Source organism: Triturus cristatus, chromosome 4_2, assembly GCF_964204655.1.
Source record: "Triturus cristatus chromosome 4_2, aTriCri1.1, whole genome shotgun sequence".
Lineage (NCBI taxonomy): Eukaryota > Metazoa > Chordata > Amphibia > Caudata > Salamandridae > Triturus > Triturus cristatus.
Window position 1 is genome coordinate 37,335,876 of NC_140586.1, and position 21,702 is coordinate 37,357,577.

A 21,702-nucleotide genomic window follows, 5' to 3' on the forward strand; every position below is an offset into this window, starting at 1 on the left:
GAAGGTTAAGGTATCCGAATTCTAGGATGTCAGGAGCCAGATCGCAAGGTTGAGCTGAGCTGGGTCCGGGTGGAGGGTTAGGAGGCATGGTGAGAGGTGTAACTTTTGGTGTGGCACTACCGAGAGTTCCAGCAGCGTGGTGTACCACGGTTGTCTGGCCCATGTTGGAGCTACCAGGATGAGCATGAGGGAGTGCTGTTGTAGCTTTCGCACCACTAATGGAATTAGTGGGAGAGGTGGAAAAGCGTACGCAAATTTGCCTGACCAGTTCATCCATATCGCATTGCCTATGGACAATGGGTGTGGGTATCTCGCGGCGAAGCTTGGACATTTTTTGTTTTCGTGGGTGGCGAAGAGTCTATCTGAGGATGCCCCCACATCTGAAAGAACGTGTGAAGAACCTGTGGGTGAAGTTCCCACTCGTGGATCTGCTGCGTCTGTCTGCTGAGCAGATCTGCCATGGTGTTTTGGACTCCTGGGACATGTTGGGCTAGGAGAAAGATTTTGTGTGGAATTGCCCTTCTCCATATGCTCTGTGCTAGTTGAGAGAGCTGTGGAGTGTGTGCCCCCCTGTTTTTGAATGTAGTACATGGCAGTCATTTTGTCTGTGCGAATCAGGACTGCCTTGCCTGAAATCTGCGCCTGAAAGGATTTCAGGGCTAGAAAGATTGCCAGTAACTCCAGATGGTTGATGTGGAGTAACTTTTGTTGCAGCGTCCATGTGCCCTGCACTGTGGATGAGCTCCCCAGCCGATGAGCGATGCGTCTGTTGTTAGTATTATTTGGGGAACCGGGTCCAGGAACGGTCGACCTTTGGAAAGATTTGTGGTGTTCCACCACTGCAGAGAGCGATGGGTGCGACCGTCTACCAACACCAGATCTGTCAGTTGCCCCTGGGCCTGGTTCCACTGGCGTGCTAAGCACTCCTGGAGTGGACGCATCTGGAGTCTTGTGTGAGGCACTATGAAAATGCAAGAGGCCATCATCTCTATCAGTTGCATAAACACTCTTGCTGGGAGAGAGTGTTGAAGTATGAATTTTTGACGCAAAGCCTGGATGCTTGCAATCCTGGCAGGATTGGGATAGGCTATGGCTTTTGATGTGTGTTTGGTGGCACCAAGGTATTGTTTTGTGTGGGATGGTATCAGCTGGGACTTTTGGTGGTTCAGCGTGAAACCTAGCTGGTCAAGTAGTTGGATTGTAGTGGCGGTGTAGTGTACACATTGGTTGTAGGACGTGGCTTTTTTTAGCCAGTCGTCCAAATACGGGAAGACGTGAATGAGGTGTGCCGCCACTACTGCTAGGCACTTGGTGAATACCCTTGGTGCTGTTGTGACCCCGAATGGGAGTACTTTGAACTGGTAGTGTTGCCCGTCAACTACGAATCTGAGGTACTTTCTGTGAGCATGGTGTACTGGAATATGAAAGTATGCGTCTTTCAAGTCCAGTGTGGTGAGAAAGTCGTTCTGGGAGAGGAGCGGAAGAACCTGTTGAAGGGTTACCATGTGAAAATGGTCTGAATGTATGTAAGTGTTTAGTGGCCTGAGATCTAGAATAGGTCGTAGAGTCTTGTCTCTTTTTGGTATCAGAAAGTACAGGGAGTAGACCCCTAAATTTTGCTGATTGACGGGGACTTGCTCTATGGCTTGTTTTTGCAGGAGGGAGATTACCTCCTGTTTTAGTAACGTGGCATGTTCTAGTGACATTGGGCGTTGCCTGGGTGGAATGTTTGGGGGGTAATGTTAATTCTAGGCAGTACCCTGAATGAATAATTTGAGTCACCCATCTGTCTGAGGTGATGGTCTCCCAGACGTGAAGGAAATGTTGTAGTCTGCCCCCGACCGGAGTGGGATGGTCTGGAGGGAGCAGGGGAAAGTCATTGGGTAGGCGGTGTGGCAGAGCGGGCGGTATTTGTTTTGCCTCTGCCTTTATTATTATTGCCTCTATAGTCGCCTCTTTGATAACCCCTTGTGAAGGTGGGCTGAGGCAGGGATTTGTAGGATGTGGAGGCGCTATCTGAGGAGTAGCCTCTGCCCGTGCCCCGAAAGGAAGAGCGGCGAAAGGAGCGCCTAGCAGGGTGTGACTGTACGGCTCCCATAGATTTCGCCGTATCAGTGTCTTTCTTCATCTTCTCGAGGGCCTCATCAACCTTTGGACCAAATAAATGTTGTTGATCAAATGGGTGGTTCAATATGGAGGCTTGTACCTCAGGTTTAAAACCTGAAACTCTTAGCCAGGCGTGGCGACGGAGGACGACACTGGTGTTTATGGCCCTGGAGGCTGTGTCTGCCGCGTCTAGGGCACAGCGTATAGAGGTATTAGTGATGGTTTTCCCCTCTTGAATCAATTAATTCGCCCTATTTTTGTATTTTTCTGGGAGATGGTGCATGATGGTTTCTAGCTCATCATAATGCGCTCTGTCGTATCTGGCCATTAGCGCTTCGGTGTTGGCGATACGCCATATATTGGCAGCCTGTGACGCAGTGCGTTTTCCTGACGCGTCTAGGAGCTTGGACTCTTTGTCAGGTGGTGGTGCTTCGCCTGATGCCTGGGAATTTGATCTCTTCCTAGCCGTGGATATCACTAATGAATCCAGCGGTGCAGGTCCTTTAATGTAAGCAGGATCTGTGGGGGCGGCTTTATATTTTTTCTCTATGCGTGGGTTTAGGACCCTAGCCCTGACTGGGTCTTCAAAAACCTCTGGCGCATGTTTGATTACCCCTTTTAGCATAGGTAGTATAGCAGTAGACCTATGTGCATCATCGAAGGTGTCTAGGAGGAAATCTTCCTCTACTGGGTCAGTATGTAGCTCTACCCCGTGATAATGTGCTGCCCTCTGGAGTAGGTGGTGAAAGCCTAACGAGTCTTCTGGTGGTGATGGCCTGGATGGATAAAGGTCATCTTGTGGGACATCTGGGATGTCTGGATTGTTATAATCATCCCATGGGTCTGGGGATCCAGTAGGGGTGGGGTCTTGTGGCACATCTGCTGGATCGTAGTATGGGTCCCCTTGATCATCATGGTCTGGAGACGGAGTCGGAGAGCGATGAGGCAGGGGTGGAGGGGGTGGAGGTGGAGAGGGTGGAGGAGGTGGGGAAGGCACTCTGAAAGGGGAGGTAGCACAGTCCTTCCTCTTTGGAGGTGGAGCTGGTTTGTCCAAATGTCTCTTTTTTTAAGACAGTGCCAAATGTCCAGTTTTTGGATCCTTGGTAAGTGTCTTTTGCAAAGGATCCGGTGTGAATAGTTCTTGCGACACTGGTTGTTCGGTCGGCGCTGAGGTTTTCGGGGCCGACGGCTTTCTAGGCCTGTCTGTGCCGTGCTTTTTTGGAACCTCCGATATTTTTGTTCGGTGCCGAGAGAGGCTTCGGCACGGGAGTGTCGGTGCTGAGGGCCTTATGATGTTTGGTCGGCACCGAGAGGCCGGGTTTCGACACCAAGGGCTTTGGTGCCGGGCTCGGTGTGGAGGTGGAGGCCGATCTCTTCTTCGGTGCCGAACGAATAGTTTCTTACCTGTTGGTGTAGTTTTACAGCTTGAAGATCTTTCTGGATTCACTATGCTGTGCATTATTCCGTGATCTTGTGGTTGGGTCCGGATTCGTAGTCTTTTCTTTGTTGTTTTTTTTTTTTTTTGTAGCCCAGGTGGGCGGCGACGAACCACCATTTGGTGCACCTCTCGTGACGTCGTCGTGCTTCCTGCGGAAGTCCCACCTTTGGGGCGCCATCTTCGGGTTCTTTTTTCCCTGTTCCTTTTTTTTTTTTTTTTTTAACCCTAGGCGATTGATTATTCCTTCATGTCCATTTTTCTGTACGTTTTCATTCCTTCTGATCTTTTCCATTTTACCCCCTCTTCCTCCAGCCTCATCTTCCTGGCGGAGGTGGGCGGGTTCGCTAGTGAATCCAGAAAGATCTTCAAGCTGCAAAACTACACCGACAGGTAAGAAACTATTCGTTTTGCAGCGTGAATCTTTCTGGATTCACTATGCTGTGCATAGACTTTGTAGCGGTTTTCCTAAATTTGTGGCGGCTGGGTGGTAGATGAGCGTTGGTCGTTGAAAGTGTGTTGAAGCACCTTCTGTCCAACATGTGCTTCCTTGTTCATCTGAATGTCCACGCAGTAGTGTTTCGTGAACGTGTGCACAGATGCCCAAGTTGCAGCCAGACATATGTCCTGGATGGGCGTGTTCGCCAGGAAGGCAACAGTGGCCCCCTTCTTCCTTGTGGCGTGAGCCTGAGTCCCCTCCGCTAGCTCCTGTCCAGCCTGTTTGTGGCAGAATTGAATAGTGAGGGCAATCCATCTTGCGATGGTGCCCTTAGTCACTGGTCTACCCATGAAGCTAGTAGCAAAGGACACAAACAGCTGCTTTGATTTCCTGAGTTCCTTGGTTCTCTCAATGTAGTGCATCACCGCTCTCCTAGCGTCGAGGGTGTGCAGCGCCATTTCTGCTTTCGAAGTCGGGTTTTGGAAGAAACTTGGTATCTGAATACTCTGATTCATGTGGAACGCCGACACCACCTTGGGCATGAAGTGTGGGTCTGTCCTCAGGACTACCCTGTCCTTGTAAATCTGAATGTAGGGTTCCTGTAGTGTTAGTGCTTGAAGTTCGCTCACCCTGCGTAGCGAGGTTATGGCCACTAGAAAGGCCGTTTTCATCGTTAACATTTGCAGTGTGGCCTTGTGAATGGGTTCAAACGGTGCCTTCATGAGCTCCGTCAAAACCACGTTCAGATTCCATGCAGGCGGCGGCAACCTTTTCGGAGGGGCCATTCTTTTGGCTCCTTCCATGAATATCTTCACCACCTGCGAAGTGAAGAAACTTCCACCTTTCTCACCTCTGGTGTAGGCAACGATCACCGCTAGGTGTACCCTTAGGGAACTCGAGCAGGGGTTACTCTTTAGAATGTGTGTGAGGTACCTCAGTACTGTTGAGTCTCTTGTCATTCTGTTTTGCAGGCCCTTCTTCCTGCACCACACAGTAAATCTCTTCCATTTTGCGCTGTAGCATTTTCGTGTCGTTGGTTTCCTTGCCTCCCGTAGCACCCGCATAGTGCTAGGAGGCAATCTAAGGTGCGCAAACTCTAGGTCTTCAGGAGCCATGCCGCCAAGTTGAGGGTCTCTGGCTCTGGATGCTGGACCTCTCCGTTTTGCATGGAGGGCAGGTCCCTTCTCCTCTCGAACCTGTATGGATTGCCTTGTGCCATTTCTTGGATTTGTGAGAACCATGTCTGCCTTGCCCACTGCGGAGCCACTAGGATCAGAGTCATGTTGCTGGTTCTGCACTTGTCGAGCACTCTGTGCAACAGGGGTATCGGTGGAAAGGCGTAGGCAAATGTCCTCGACCAGCTTATCCATAGGGCATTTCCCTGGGATTGCTGATCTGGTTGCCTGGACGCGAAGCTTTGGCATTTTGCATTTTGGCGTGTTGCAAATAGGTCTATCGTGGGAGTTCCCCATCTCCGGAAAAGCTTCTCCGTTTCCTGGAAATTGAGCTCCCACTCGTGCGATGCCGAGGTCTGCCTGCTTAGCCAGTCTGCCTCCACATTGTCCTTCCCCAGTAGGTGAATTGCCAGTAGATCTATCCTGAGAGGTATGGCCCATCTCCAAATCTCCTGTGCCAGAGAGGAAAGAGGGAACGACTGTGTCCCCCCCTGCTTGTTGATGTAGAACATTGCCGTGGTGTTGTCTGTTTGAACCAACACCCTCTGGTTGTACAGGTGCCTCTGGAATGCCTTCAGGGCTAGCAGGATAGTTTTCAACTCGAGGTAATTGATATGGCGAACCGCATCTGCTGGAGCCCACAGACCCCTCACTCTGAGGTTGTCCATGTGCGCTCCCCATCCCTTTTGCGATGCGTCCGTGGTAATGGTCATTGTTGGGTTTGGTGGTGTCAGGCTTCTCCCTGCTGTCATGTTGTCTCTGTTCCACCAAGTCATCTCCTCCTGCACTGCGTGCGTAACAACCACTAGATCCTCCCAACTTCCGTTCGCTTGTGACCATTGCTGTTGTAGCCATTCTTGGAATGGTCTCATGTGCAGACGTACATTCGGCACCAGCTGGATACACGACGCCATCATCCTGCTCACTGACCACACTGTCAGAGCTCGCCCCTTCCGGAAGAGCCGCGTCTCCTTCAGTAGGGCATCTGTCCTCCTGTCGCTGGGCACCACTGTGCTGTTCAGGGAGTTGATTTTTGCTCCCAGGAAAATCTTCACCCGTTCCGGTTCCAGCGATGACTTCCCCCAGTGAATCGAGAACCCCAGGTTCGTCAGAGTGTCTGTTACGCGTTTTGCGTGCCTCTCGCACTTCTCGCGTGAGTCTGCCTTGACCAGCCAGTCGTCTAAGTAGGGGTAGACATGGATCCCCTGCCTTCGTAGGTGGGCCGCGACCGCCGACAGGCATTTTGTAAACACCCTTGGCGCCGATTTTAATCCGACGGCCAGGGTTGTGAACTGGTAGTGTTCCTGGTCGATGTTGAACCTTAGAAGGCCCTTGTGTCTTCTGTTTATTGGGATGTGCAGGTAGGCATCCTTGAGGTCCACGGTGACCATGAAGTCCCCGTCTCTTATTTGGGGCAGTACCTCCTGCAGCGAAGTCATTTTGAACTTCTGCGTTCTGGTGAACTTGTTTAGGTAACGCAGGTCCAGGATGGGTCTGAGGTTTCCGTCTACTTTCGGGACCACGAAATAGTTTGAGTACACCCCTTTGTTGCGTTCTCTGAACGGCACTGCCTCTATGGCTCTTTTTTCTAGAAGTTTCCGTGTTTCCTCTCTGAGAAGGGCCAGTTCTTGATCCGATCTCTGCCTTCCCCTTGGTCTTCTGTTTGGAGGTCTTTTCTCCAAATCTACGCAGTATCCGTACTGCATGACGTTCAGTATCCACTTGTCTGTGGTTATACGCCACCACTCCTGAAGGTAGAACCTCAGTTTTCCGCCTACTGGTGTTGTATGCTCGTAGGCCTTTGATTCTTCTCTCCCCCCTGATGTTACTGTACTGCGCCTCACCCTTGGGGGCATGGCGAGGGTAGGCGTCCTCTTGCGTGCTGAGTCACTTTGATGAGGGCTGGTCACCCCCTCTCCTCCTCTGGCCACGTCCGTTCCCTCTCCCGCGAAAGGACTGGCCCTGAGGTTGGTACTGCCAGTTTTGCTTCTGTTGGCCTTGTTGTCTGTGACTATCACCCTGCTGACCCTGCTGGAACGTCTGGTGCGACGCCCCTTGCTGGCTTCCTCCCCGACCGTAGGGTCTCCTCGAGGGATTGCCTCGCCTCATTCCACTCAGCTGTAGGGCCCCCATGGACCTTGCCGTTTCGTTTTCTTTTTTCAGCTGGGTGAGTTTCTTGTCTACTGTTGCTCCGAACAGTGTCTCTCCATTGAAGGGGGTGCTAAGGATGTTGTTCTGCACCTCCGGTTTGAATCCCGAGATTCTTAGCCATGCATGTCTCCTCTCGGTGACCCCTATGGCCATTAGTCTTGCCGAAGTGTCTGCTCCGTCCAACGCCGTCTTTATACAAGAGTTGGCGATGTTTTTACCTTCGTCCACCAGGTGCGAGGCTCTCTGGCGGTACTCTTCGGGGAGGTGCTTTACCAGCTCCCCCATCTCGTCCCAGTGTTGGTACTGGTGCCTATTGAGAAGTGCATTTGAATTCGCAATGCGCCAGTGCATTGCGGCATTCCTCTCGACTTTTCTTCCTGTGAGGTCTATCCTCCTGCTTTCTTTATCAGGTGGTGGGCCCGAAGTTGCTGGTACGTTGGCCCTTCTCCTGGCCGTGGAAGCTATGATGGAGTCGGCGGTGACGCTACCTTTGATGTAAGGGGGGTCCAGGGAAGAGTGCTTATACTTCTTCTCAGTCCTGGGCGTGATCGAACGGCAGGTCGCTGGTTCCTTGAAGGCTTCTCTCCCCTGATTCATCACACTTTGTAGCATGGGGAGGAATTGGCTCCTCGTCTGGATGGGGAGCAGGGTCTCGAGGAGGAAATCGGCTTTCGGCCTCTCTTCGTCGAGTTTGACCCTGAAGGCTGTCGCTGCGCTCCTGACCAACATATTGTACACCTCGATGTCATCGGGTGGCGAAGGCCTCGAAGGGTACGTGTCCACGGGCTCCTCCGGGTTTTCGGTGTCGAGATCCTGCCATTCGATGTCGTGGCTGGTAGATGGCGCCGAGCTGTAGAACGACTGCTGGTCTTCTTCCTCGGCTTCGCCATCATAATAGGTCTCGTCTTCCTCTTCGAGATCTCTCGTCAGCCCCTCTGTGTCGAATTCGACCTCGACGACGTCCGTCGGTGGAGCCGTTGGAATCTTGAATTCCTTCATCTTGGCGTCGAATTCCTTCTTCCTTTGAAGGATGTTCTCCATTTCGGCCTCGAGCCGCCTCTTCTTTTTCTCCATCTCGGAGATGCTTTCGGCGTCGACCGCGGGCCTTTTCGACGGAACTTGCGTCGACGTCGACCGTTCTTTCTGCGTCGATCGTCCCGTTTCCTGGGTTGTCTTCGACGACCCTTGCCTTTCGGCGTCTTTCGGCACCAGGGAGTCCTTTTCGAAGGATCCGCTCGGCCTCTTGTCCATGGTTCCCCCTTTGGTCGTCGAATTTTTCGGCGCCGGGGCTCCCTCCGTGGACTTTGACTCTGATTTTCTCGAGTCACCCTCGTGTTTTCGAAGTATTTTCTGTTTTGAGCTCGACGAATCTCTTACCTCGTCTTCTTTTTTCTTGTCGGTCTCTACGACCGTGAAGTTTTTGGCTGCCTCGGCGACGTTGTCCTCATCGTCCGTGGAGAGGCCCAGATCATAGAGCGACGGGGCCTTACCCTTGCCATCCATGCTGGCGTTGGCTCTTCTCTGCCGATCTCTCACCCGGAGCGTCTTCGGCACGAAGGCTGAGCAGGCGTTGCAGTCCTTACTCTGGTGTTCGACCGGTAGGCAGAGGTTGCAGACCGGATGCTGGTCCTTCTGCGCGAACTTGTGGTGGCAGTTTGGGCAGAACTTGAATGGCGTCTTGTCCATTGCGCTCAGGGCCTCTGAGTGCGCATTCTCCAAGGTCGTCGAAGAAAAAGGCGCAAAACCTCCTTTCTTCGCGCTCCTGATGAAATCTCTTCTTTTCCTGTGATATCTTCGTAGTATTTATCGACAAAACTCGCTTTTCTTTCTTCTTCCTTCGATTGTAATTCTGGAGCTTCCCGATGACGATCCAGACCCAACGCGGAAAAAAGAATCTGAAGATGGCGCCCCAAAGGTGGGACTTCCGCAGGAAGCACGACGACGTCACGAGAGGTGCACCAAATGGTGGTTCGTCGCCGCCCACCTGGGCTACAAAGAAAAGACTACGAATCCGGACCCAACCACAAGATCGCGGAATAATGCACAGCATAGTGAATCCAGAAAGATTCACGCTGCAAAAGGGTGTTTTCGGCACCGCTGGTAGGTTGGCTCGAGCCCGAGCTGCCGGAAGGCTTATTAGGCTTCTTTACCGGGCCCGAAGGTGGGGTGTTAGAAGCAGTGTCCTTGGTCTTGCCTAGGCTCGGAGGCGAAGGCGTGACCGAAGCCTTTTTGGATGTCGGCACGGGTGTGGGAGGGGGTATTGTACCCACGACCCTCTGCGCCGGGGTGATGTCCTCCACATTTGAGTCGTCTGCTTCGGAAGCACTGACGAGGTCGTCTTCTACGGTGTGCTGCTGTCCCGGAGCTTCGACGTCGTCCCCGAAGATGTCGACTGGAGCGGAGGTCGAGGAGTGCGCCATGTTGCGTCTGGCCCTTCGATCTCGAATAGTCTTTTTAGATTTAAAAGACTTGCAGGCGGGACAGTCTCGAGCCTCGTGTTCAGGGGAGTGGCAGAGGTTGCACACCTCATGAAGATCGGTGTGCGGGAATTTGGACCCACATCGAGGGCACTTCTTGAAGGGAGTTTTTTCCATCAGCCGAGACCGGAGCCGGGATAGGCCCGAAGGCTGCCGTCGACGACTCGAATCGAAGAAGTGTCGAAGAGAAGGTGATTAAGAAGATTTGTATCTGAAGAACCTCGATGAACGAGGATTTTGCGTCGATGGTTGAAATGGAAAAGTTCGGAACCGGAGCGCGAAGTATTACATCCGAGCCCGATGGCGGAAAAAAACAATCTGAGGATGGAGCCGAAGCCCATGCGCAATACGAACCAAAGGAGGAGTCACCGACCTCGTGACTTCCAAAGACTTTCCAAGAGGAAAAACAAACTGCAAACATCCGGGCCCAACACCAGATGGCGATCTATGCAAAAGTGTGTAATCTGCAGCTCAAACTGACTGTTCTCTGAATGACCAATACCAAGCAAGTTAACTGCTCTGAAACCACTAATGTGCTCTTTCCACCAAGCCCAGTGATCATCTCCCAATTTCTGGCAATTTAATTTTAAAATGACTTTGAATAATTATCCAATAAATAAAAGACTTGAGAGAACACAGAATAAGATTTAAAAATGTGATTACCAGGCACACTTGAAGCTTGCATGAGGATATATGCTACTGTAAAATATATATATGTTTTGGACTGTAAATGCATCATTCTCATTTTTGAAGACTGCAGCAAAGTTTTGTACTGCAATGCAACGTTTGATCTAACATGTTAGATCAAGTTTACTAACTAAAGTGAAACTGCTAGAGCTCAAGTATGTAGTAAAGGCTGTTTTCGTGTGTATGTAAAGGACAGACTTTAATATCCCTCTCTTTTCAGCTTCCAGACATGTTGCAGCGGGATCCCGCAGGGAGAAGACAGACAAAGACATTCTTTCTGCGCAATGCTGGGTTCCTGCTAGGGACAGCCTTGATGCTCTGCATTGCCCTTTTCGAAGATGAACTACAGTTCCTTATTGTGGATTTATGAGCGCTCCGTTCATCATTAGTCTCATTTTACTCAACCCAAAGATACATTGCTGTCCACAAAACATCTCCATTCACAAAGATCAGATCTACCACTTGGATGCCTCGCTACCAGAAACTGCCTTAGACATAGAAATCTGTAACATAACAGACCAGGCAACGATTCTCCTGCGAAACTCATGACAACCCTTTGACTCCATTTTGTAGTGGTGTCACAAGAAAGACCAGTATTTCCAGATCTAATATAAAATGGATGAACAAATGCAAAACGTAAAATGAGGTTTATAAGAGACATCTGTCAAAGCGCTTCCACAGAGGGTACCCAAAAACAAACTTTGACCTATCATGCCACAGGAGGACAATGTAAGCCAAGTCATAGGAAAACAGTCAACCATTCCCCTTACTAACTGCAGGTTATGTATGATAAAATGTGGTGCCTCAAACCATTTTACCAATAAAGTCTTTGATTTTTAAGCTACGAATTGGCCTATTTTGTTGCAATAGGGTGAGGTCTGATTGACAAAGCCATTAAGGAAAATCCAGAGCTGAATGACTTTCCTTAACTTACTTTTGATAAGTACAACAGCTTTCATTTTGTAAAAAAAACAAAATAGCTGAACCATTTTTTTGATGAAGCGCAAGAACTGGATTTTATTTTTCTAAAAACAAATGATCTTTAACTTCTTTCAAGCATGGGCTTAATCCTTGGGTACTGGCATCTGGTTTACTTTTTATGCATTAGCCAACTTTTGGAGTGTCTCATATTTAGGCTTCATACACTAACCAAGATTTCAAAGAGGTTGTAAAAACAAAAAACTTTGTTCATGTATTGACCTGATGCCAGATATGAATCAACTGTATATACAGAATGACGAATGTGACAAAATAAGACAAGACAAGAATTAGAAGCAATAGCATTTTAATAAACAGAATTGAGTCAAAGCCACAATATGACTAACAGGACTTGGTCGCAGAATACATCTTATAAAATAGATCTCAAGTTCTGAATTACATACTTTTATGTGTATTCACTCTTCCTCTCCCCACCCGTATTCTATTTTTCGAATTAACAGTTCGAGATAAGCCATTTTTAACATAGTGATTGCTGGGAAAGGTGGGGGCAGCCTTTTGGTTTCTGGCTGCATCAACACTGGGTGGAGGGTAAGAAGTGTTTTCTTCATCAGGGAGCGGTAATTAATGGCTTTCTGTGCAATCCGGTCACTAAACTGTGCTTTATTTAATAACCTTTTAGGTCCAGTTCAAATTCTCCACTAGCAGGAATTCTTAGCAGTAGGTCTATTTTGCAACCTCGCCTGTCCTTTGTGAATCCAACCAATGACATCCTGCTGCCTCCTGGAATTTTTTGGGTGGGGGGTGGGAGACGTAGGTCTCAGAACTTTGAATCTCAAAAACTATTCAGACCCAGCTCCATTGTCCCTTTTTGTTTTCTTGTTCAAATAATGGAATGCATTACAGGTTGCATGACCCAACTCAAGAGTAAAAGGTTCGAGGAAGGTGAGCAACTTGGTTTGTGCCCTAAGTGGAGACCCGTCTCTATGAGAACTCAACTCATTTATACATCATGAAGGCTAACTCCTTTGAGAACCAACACAGGGAATTTGCCTCTGAAGTCTTTTAAACGTGGAGCCTAAATCAACAACAAACAAATCTCCCTAGACATTGACCTCAAACTTATGACTAAGAAGAATAAATCATTGAGGACCTGCTCATGTCTTGTGACTATGGAAATTCAATCCTGGAGGCCATTGTCTTGAATTTACACCTCACAAGTCTTCTGACTGTGGGAGCTAAATCTCTATTGGCGAACCACCGCCTCTAATCCACCTCCTAAGTTTAACTATGGGAGGATCAATCCGAGACGGAGCACCAACTTCTTGGAAATTCAGGTCTTCAGACTGTTGAAGATAAATCCTTTGACCCTCCCACGTCCAGAAGGGATAATTTACTGGAAAGAGTCATCTGCATGAGAAGTCACCTCTCAAGTCTTCAGACAATTCAGGATAATTTCCATGAAGCTCTCCTCCCAGAGCTCATGACCACAAGGATTAGATTCCTCGTGGAAAACAATCTCAATGGGAGGTCACCTCACAATTATAATGATCACTTAGGTAAGGTAAGATCTTGAGGTTCGAAGACAATCTCCTTGGGGTTTCAACTCAAGCCTGCCAAGAATACATTTCTCATTGCCATGGAATCCAAACCCTTGGAGGACCATCCCCTTGATATTTCACCTATTAAAGTATCCCTGGCCTTGGAGTCTGACTTCTTGACTAGGATATATTACTTTCAGCATTCCAAACCCCTCTCATACAACCATAGAGGTGAGGCCCTGTGGTTGGAAAAATTCCACTGGAGGGAATACTATCTACAGGGAAGAAGGCAACGTACAACTGGGGCATCCCTCCAGCCCACACTTAACATTCTACCCATCAACTATCAGAGCCCAAGTAGGAGTCCTTCATGTTGATCTATGGCTACGCAATATTCAGTTTAGTACTGGTTCTCATGCCTTGAGGGTCTGAACGGTCATATAACATGTAAAAACCGTTGTATATTTTGCAATTATTTTCTTTAAAAAAAACAAAAAATTATAATTATAAAACAGAATCATGTGATCGCTCTAACAAAGATTCTCTTTCCTCTGCCCACCCTGACACCCATCCCCTATTCAAGTGTCAATGTGGCTTGTTTTGGTTGTTTTCCAGCCAGTAATGTCAAAATCACAATTACTTTAGTAAACCAACGAAATGACTTCAAGAGAGGGGCACATACACAGAACTATGTACCATGTAGTCCTGGGTCTCAAAGGATAAGACCTAAAAAAAAAACTGCAGTAAGTGAGGACACAGAGATCACAATGAATGTACGCTAATAGCTTTGTAACTAGTTCCTTTCTCTTTTGTCCTTTAATTTGCTGGGAGGAGAAACCGTCAAAAGTTAACGGGAGATGAAAATGCCCTGAAGTTTGGCACTTAGATTTTAGGCCTCTTGCTGCTCAAATCAAATTTTTTCACATTTTAAAAAGAAAACTTTATTGGATTGAGGGGAATGTTTCACAAATATCCTGCAAGCACTTGCTGCTAAACCCATTAACACAGCACACCAGACATTTAAAACAAAACAAAGATATTGACTAGATTGGTTGTACAGTCTGGGTGCACAAAGGGTCACACTTGCATATGTCGGTCTTATACATAACTGAGCAAACCCTGAGCATTTGAAAGATATAAATCTGTACTACTTAGATAAGTGTTATGATGCCAGACATGAGAAAATAGGCAGTTAAACAATATCCCTAACCAGGCCCTATTTCCACAAAGCTAGTTAAATGTCATCAGTCTCATACAACACTCCTATCTCGAATAGTTGGGCTAAGAGGATAGCCTGACAAATATGTTTTAGAAATCCAAAGGAATACTGCAAAAATAAAGAGGTATATTACACTACTGTCTCACTATGAATTGGAAATATGGATGTTAAGTGCATGGGGATTATAATTAGGAATGTGCAAAGGAGTAAATTTATAGGCCACATGCGGTATTATCCCCGGAACTTAAATTCAGATCAGGCTCCAGGGGTTACTATTTGGGGGACAGCACCTAGACAATCCAAAATTAGACAACATTTTAAGTGACTGAAATGATTGGAAAACTAAGCTCACATAAAAGCCCAGTGCTAGGAGAAAATAACCTGGTGAGTAGATTGCACTTTGTAGTCCAATACTTAGAGGAGCCCCCTCCAGAAGTCAGTTTCTGGGTTTACCATCTTATTGATACATGCGTACATTTGGAGTGCACAGAAGGACATCTGTGTGAAAATGAAGTCGACTGGGACATAACAGAACTTGCCATGGTGCTTTAAGTCCCCCACCCCATCATCAAGGTCAAAGTCCACAGGAGCTGGGCTGTGAAGAAAGGACACAAGACTATCTAAGCCCCGCACCGAGGAGGTAGGTGATGCTGCAAAAACCAGCCAGAGGCTCTTCCAGCGTGCAAAACTCCTTAAAATGTTTTATTTTTTTTATACATATATATTGATTTTGCTACAATTACAATTTAGTTCCCAAAAGGGTTCAATCTGGTGGTTCTGTATGAGAAGATATAATTATTGCAAGAGGTAGAGGTGTAAACATTGCAGTGCAGAGAGAAAAAACTCACATTCACAAAAAGCAGTCATTAAATACTAAATCAGAGAAAAATCAAATAAATTTGTAACAATGTTCTTCATTCACCGCAGAGACCTGAAAATACATCTCTCAGCTCTGGGAGGGGAGAAGGCCTGTTAAAAACAGTGATTGCTGCTCTAGGCAAAGCTACAACAAAATACCTGAATGTTTCTATGCAAAGCTTCAGAACCCTGCAACTGGCACAAAACATTAACACTCTCTGGGCAAGGTGAGCAGAGCATCCAACAAGGGGTTGGCAGGCACGGAATCAACCCCTAGTACAGTTTCTTAAACAGTGGTGGGCCGGACGTCACAGAAGACCACAGTCCCCTAACACATTTAGAACACAAAACAAACACAGTGCTCTTTCGACTTAATGGCAAAAAGCAGCCTCCCTTTGTGAATGGGAAGAGCATATGTACCAGAAGCACGCATGTGCTGCTATTTCACGCCACCACTCAATCCTATGCAAGGAAATTTACAATGCTTCACTTAGAAGCCTTAAGTTACATTGAATTCTCTATACCAGGCAAAATGTTCTCATTTGTATTTGCTGTAATCACCCCTACTCAGGTCTACTTTCTGCTGTATCAGTGAAACTATAAATTCTCCACTCTGTGCCAGACTGCAAAAGATAATTTCCATAGGCACAAAATGGAACAGCCATTCATTCCCCTATCAGTTGCCCTGCCACCAATTGAAGCTAAGCTGGTCCAGGTTTCTCAACGAGATTAAAAAAGGAGTGCATCACATGCACCCTGAAATCATGCCATTTAACTTTAAGTCTAGCTTGACAGAGGTGTGTCTGCAAATTTACATAGATCAAAAGCCACTACCATTTGCTAGCAGGTTTGGTAAATGGCCAGTGAATTGAATTATTATAGCAACTGTGAACAATCACCAGCCACAGGAGTACAGTGGAGGCAGCAAAGCTTACTGGAGTAGGGACACGTAACTTTCCTTTCAATAAGTGGCGAGTTTTTCACCAAAGAGAAAAAGTACTCCCGGTGACCCTCGCTCAGAGGAATGGCAAATGTTCTATGCCCAGTTACGAATGCTTCACTCCTGTGCATCTCCTTCAGAATTCGCTCACCACAATACTTGGTGTGAGTGTCTTTCCGGCAGATAACTCTAGACGAACCCATGCCAAGGATGCAAACAAAAGGCTATCTAACCAGGCCTTTCCTTTTTTTGCAGCAGTGCATGAATTAGTCTAACAACGGACTGGCAGCAGAAAGGGGAGAACGCAAAAATGTTCACGTTAAGTGCATTGTGAGAATAATTTAACAACATATATGGTTTAAAGCAAATTGTGCTATCATGAGGTAACTGGAGAAATGCAGGTAAACAGAAGGTGCAGTGTGTCCTTCCACTGACCATTGTGCTCAAGTATGAATTCATTCTCAATTACTAAATCTAGTTCTAAAACACACTCATGCATACTACACTGGTCTCTATAGAAAGTAGATAACATGTATCACCAGTATATTAACTGGTTGTCCTTTACACAGGCAAATTGCCACACTTCTCTAACTGGTGCTCAACAAGTACCTAAGCAGCCATGGTCAATGTACCACATAATTTTATTTGCAAGAGTTCACCACTCACTGAAAAACTGCCCTCAAGGACTTCAATTAATGAGGATCAACAACTACATGAGAAGTGATGGGAATACTCTCAACTTGCCACTTGTAGAAAACTAACCGGGCAGCACTGCTCTATGCGAAGCAGCACCCAAACACTTCCATGACTGGGGAAAGACCCTGATATTGTTTACAAGTGATGGAGACAGGCACACTACTGGTCTGAGAAGGCAGTGAAGATGTCAGTCAGTGACATTAATCTTGGCATTGTAGTGCAATTGCAGGTACAAAAATGTATTTTGGAAGAGATAAGGCCCATCACGGAAAACATAGGATTACTGAAACTTAGGTTGTATTTATAGTATTACAATCACTGCTGCACATCTGCTATTGACTAATAGCTCGCTCCCTTTTGCATATTGCTGACCTCGGATATGTATCTATCACACAAACCCTCATTCCGAAGGAGCCATGAAGCCCAATTACAGGTGGAAATCGTGAATTACATGCTCCAGCTACAAACCCTTTTACTTTGAAAGCGAGAGAGTCTGTTTACAGATGGACATCGCTAACTTAGCAAACACTTGGATCACAAAATACTTTGTCAGGAAATCGAGTAATTCAATCACTAATGCATGTCGTCGGCCCAGGAAAGGCTTTCATCGCTTCAGGAGCGATTGAGTCGTCAGTAGTGGATCTTGGGCAAGACTGAATCACTGAGTGGGACAAGGCCTGCCACTAGTGGTGTCTGCCAGGATACAGGATTACTTACACATGCAGCATATTTAGAAGATTGTTCCCAGATGGAGCATCTGACATTAGCACTTTTGCTTGCAAGATACTGAGAGGCAACAGGAGGACTTCTCCAAGTCCTACTCTACTGGTTGCCAGAGGAAGCCACAGTTATGTGTCTATTGCACAAACACTTATCAAAGTGTACTTTATGATTTACTTTTATCTGATATTGCGCCTTAATTAAAACTGTCCAGCTTGAAAACAAGCCAGTTCCTGCTCCTGAAAATGTGATTAACTAGAACTCAAACCTGGTAAACAATATTTGGAGGGTAAACGGGTTCCCGCTCACTAATTAAAAACTTAAGTTGGAGAACTAGTAGTTCTGAGATAGAAGAGAATATTTACTGAATCATTTCGCTTATCGCCAAACAACTGTGTGAAGGGCCCTGAGGTGGCACAGAACTTTACAACATGGCTTCCAAACAAGTCTATCATTAGGAAGTGATGCGGCAGAAACATGTCAACAGAATGCAAAAGAGTTACTTTAAGTGCTTATCGAATGAATCTATGAGCCGCTGCAGAACAAAACCTCTTCCCTGGACAGGATGCCAGACCCACATCTGTAATGCCTACACCTTGTCATTCTTTTCTTCATTTGGAAAACAAGGCTGCCATATCAGTCTCTTAAAAGAGGGGTATCCAAGAACGCTTTCAATTAAAATGGCACCTCATGTATTACAAAAGGGAGGAAAGATATCTGTAAGCATTCATTACTGAAACAGGGTTCTAAACGTTGTGGTTGCCGAGACAGAAGAAGAAAGCAATAAATATATACATTTTAAATTACAAATTATTTCACTATTAATAGCCCTGTAATCAGTTTTGAAGACATTTAGTGGTGAACTCCTATATGAATGATGTGCATAGGCAGGGGGATTTTTGAAAGTTAGTGCAATTGTTTATATATTTGGAAGCACCCAATGTCACAGCGGGTTTCTATTTGAACAAAGTTTTATAAGGGCTCTTACAATTCTGTGGAATCTGCAAAACCAACTGGGAGGGTGTACTCATTTCTCAACCCTCTGGTAAATATTCCAATAATGTTAAATGCTGTTTATCACATTGTCCTTTAGCAGCACAATTTTCCCACCCTGTCGAGATAGAACAATTTAAGTGGTGATGTCCAGCCAAATCCTATATTGAAGCAGATGAAGAATTGAAAGAAAAGTTTTTCAAGGGTGCATAAAAACTGCGAGCGCAAGACCGGGCAAGACAGACTGAAACAGGGAACAGAAAATATGGAGGAGACTGGTGCATTAAGGGTTCTTTATTGTAGCAAGGCCATGTATATAAACAGTAGTTGCTAAATGGCACAATTATTTAAATTAAAAATAAGGTGTTAGAGCTCACCCATGAAGCTGAAATATATAGACTCACAGCAACTGTGCCAATGCATCTACCTAGTTGAGTGCCATGTAAATAGCTGAGCGGTACAAAAGGGGGTGGTGATGGACAGAGCATCAGAACCAATCAAACACTCACACCCAGTCAACAGATCTGGGTTTGATCCATCACCGTTCTTTAGCCCACTCTGCCACCCCAGTTCAGACATGGCCATATGCAAATCAGTCTGGCCCTGTGCCTCATGGGAACAGTCCAGCCCGAACTGCCAAGCCATGCCTTCCCTGGACCGGAAACAAGCTTCCTAGGGACCGGTTTCTGGCATTTCAGCTGTCTTCAGCCAGGCTTGCTTGAATCCAGTGTAAATAGCTGAAGCTGCCTCACTGCTCAGCTGAGTAAACTCCTTCAATCATTACAGACCATGACGCACGAGGCAAAGCAGGGTTTAGAGGAAACCATTTCTGAATTGATACTGGATTTAAATGTGCGGGCATCTGCCGTTAAGCGTGATGCCAAAAGCCCTCAAAATAATGTGCCTTGGCTGGGTGGTATCCAGATGTCGGCAGCGTTCATGTTTTGCAGGTCACATCCAGACGTGAACTCTACGGGGCTGCATCTCACTCCCTAATGTATCTCAACATTGCAACCAGAGCTCTGCATATTAGCTACACAATGTTGACAGTTAAAGAGGGAAGAACTGCTTTAGAATACTGCCCAAATCTGGGAACAGTGACATATTGGCACCCATCAACTACAAGAATCTTAATTTGATTACATAACCAAGTAGCATTAAATGAGCAGAATAGTATTTTTTATTGATATGGGAAATTTGTCCTTGTGGGCTTCCCATCTTAATGCACCACAAATGGATGTGCTGTTAGAACATTAATGTATTTGTCACCAGGTAGAAAATAAAAAATACTTTATGAAGGACTGATGTGAACAAATAGGCACATGGTTTGCACAAATATTGTCTATCAACCCATTATTATGGTATAAAAGTGCCCCAGAGAAGATAATGTTCTGCCAAAGATTCAGACTTTCTTCTGGAAGGACCTAAAATAGAGGTGGCTACATTTTGATCCTGGGCTGGTGCATGATAATTAGACGCGGTGACAAAGTATTCAAAAGTAAAGCCTAAAGTACCATTTGCAGTTTGAGAGGAGGAAAAGGGAAACATTTGAATTTTGATGAGTAAAGACTCAACAGTCTTATTTTAGGTATGCTATCCAAGAGCTTCTGGTTAAAGAAAAAACAAAACTACTTAATTCCTTATGGTAGATATATTTAAGCTAATTCACATGCTGCACGTTAACAGAATTTGGCTTAAAATAATAAGTATGTATAACTTCTCTGCTATTACTTACACTGGCCTAATGAACAAGACGCATCACACCGTTAAAACACAGGCTTATTCTTTTTGTTTTTTAAGTTTTGTTACCTTTTATTTTTAAAAAGGAGGCAGAATGAAAGTAAAATTACAATTTCATCGAACAAGAATAACATAAAAGCTCTTAAAACTGACACACTGCTATCGAGTATAGTGCAACTTTAAATTCAGTACTTTGTACACATGGTACATCTATAGCTCCCTCTGACTCTATAATCAATTGATGTGAAAACATAATGTAAGAACAGGATTCAAACTTTGTATCCGTCAACATGCAGCATGGCAAATGAGAGTGTGTCTCAGGCTAGCCTAACAAGCAAACGCAGAACCAATACAAATTGAGAATACAGATCTGTGCAAAACGGGCCACCGCTCAGAGCAGATTATGGATTCCTGTCCCTGCATAAGGCAAGTGTGAGCATGCCGCTTGGGCTGTCGTACAGGGCTGGCAAGTCCCATGTTGCTTCCATCACACACCAGAGCAGAAAAGCTATGCAGCCAGGCTACATGAGATTCTGAAAACCATAAAATAAAAACAACTGGCCCTTTACTTCCCCACATGACAATGCATTATTGCCGCTTATTAAGCAGCCAACCAGTGGCAGTGATGTACTTTTGGCATTGCATACTTTCTAGAAGTGAGGGAGGAAGGACTGAGAAAAAGGGAAGCTCCCATGGTAGCATATTACTTCTGCGCACAGGCCAATTCAATCCGTCTGCTACCCCCACTGTTTTCCAGAAGGCATTCCTGAGGTCTTCATTGGAAACTAACATTTTTGGGAGGAGCACGTGCATTTGTTCACATATACCTATTATCAATGACGAGTCATTGTTTTTGCTTCTTAGAAGTTTGGATAGGTAACCCACTGAAAACAGCACAAGTTTTAGGATACTTTCCCAGAGGCTGAATCAAGCTTGGACACAGCTGTGCATACGTCTACTGTAGGAAGTGACTTGCAGTCGTAAGGCCAGTTAACAGAAGCTGCTGTAAAAACATAATTCAGAAATGACCCAGTCTGCTAGGAATATGAAGCTATTGCACAGCCATGTCCATGCACCACAGGCTTGTCTAAAGCTGCTGTCAGTCTGGCTGGCATCGACCTTTAAAAAATAATAATAATAATAATAATAATAAATAATAATAATAATATATGCTATTTCAGCTGTCCAGGAAACTCTCTTCCTAGTGGACACAGAGGATAAAAATGTCATTACATTCAGTAAAACTCTGTGCTAGGGCAGCCTCAGTCTGCTCTCTACTAGAGTGTAGGAACCATGATCCTTCCAACTTCCACTGTTTAGTGTGCTAAAGCGAGCACTGAAATAGTAGACCTTTTCTTAACGTCCAACCACAGTGTGTTTGATTTGTGCCCACAAGACTTTATTGGCTTCTGCAAAACGAAAATGAAGAGCTATAAAAAAAAAAACTAAACAAGCGGCACCGAATACAGTCAGTGAGGTAGTTTGGCAAAGCTTTTACAATCTTCAATAGCCATTTACTGACCCGGACTATTGTACTGGGAAACTGAATGACAACTGCAGTGCCAGTTCAAGTTGTCAATGCGTCTTTT

At 46.1% G+C, this 21,702-nt stretch overlaps 1 protein-coding gene across 11 annotated transcripts in view; it reads left to right on the top strand.

Annotated features, from left to right (window-relative positions):
• The window catches only part of SLC39A5 (solute carrier family 39 member 5), a 211,576-nt gene extending 200,262 nt beyond the window's left edge, over positions 1 to 11,314 (top strand). For all 11 annotated transcript variants that reach the window (XM_085600328.1, XM_085600323.1, XM_085600324.1 and 8 more), the window contains exon 11: positions 10,691 to 11,314. In XM_085600328.1, coding sequence (XP_085456454.1) covers positions 10,691 to 10,840 — 150 coding nt within the window. In that variant the 3' untranslated portion in view covers positions 10,841 to 11,314. The remainder of the gene's footprint in view (positions 1 to 10,690) is intronic.
• Positions 11,315 to 21,702: the final 10,388 nt, after the last annotated feature.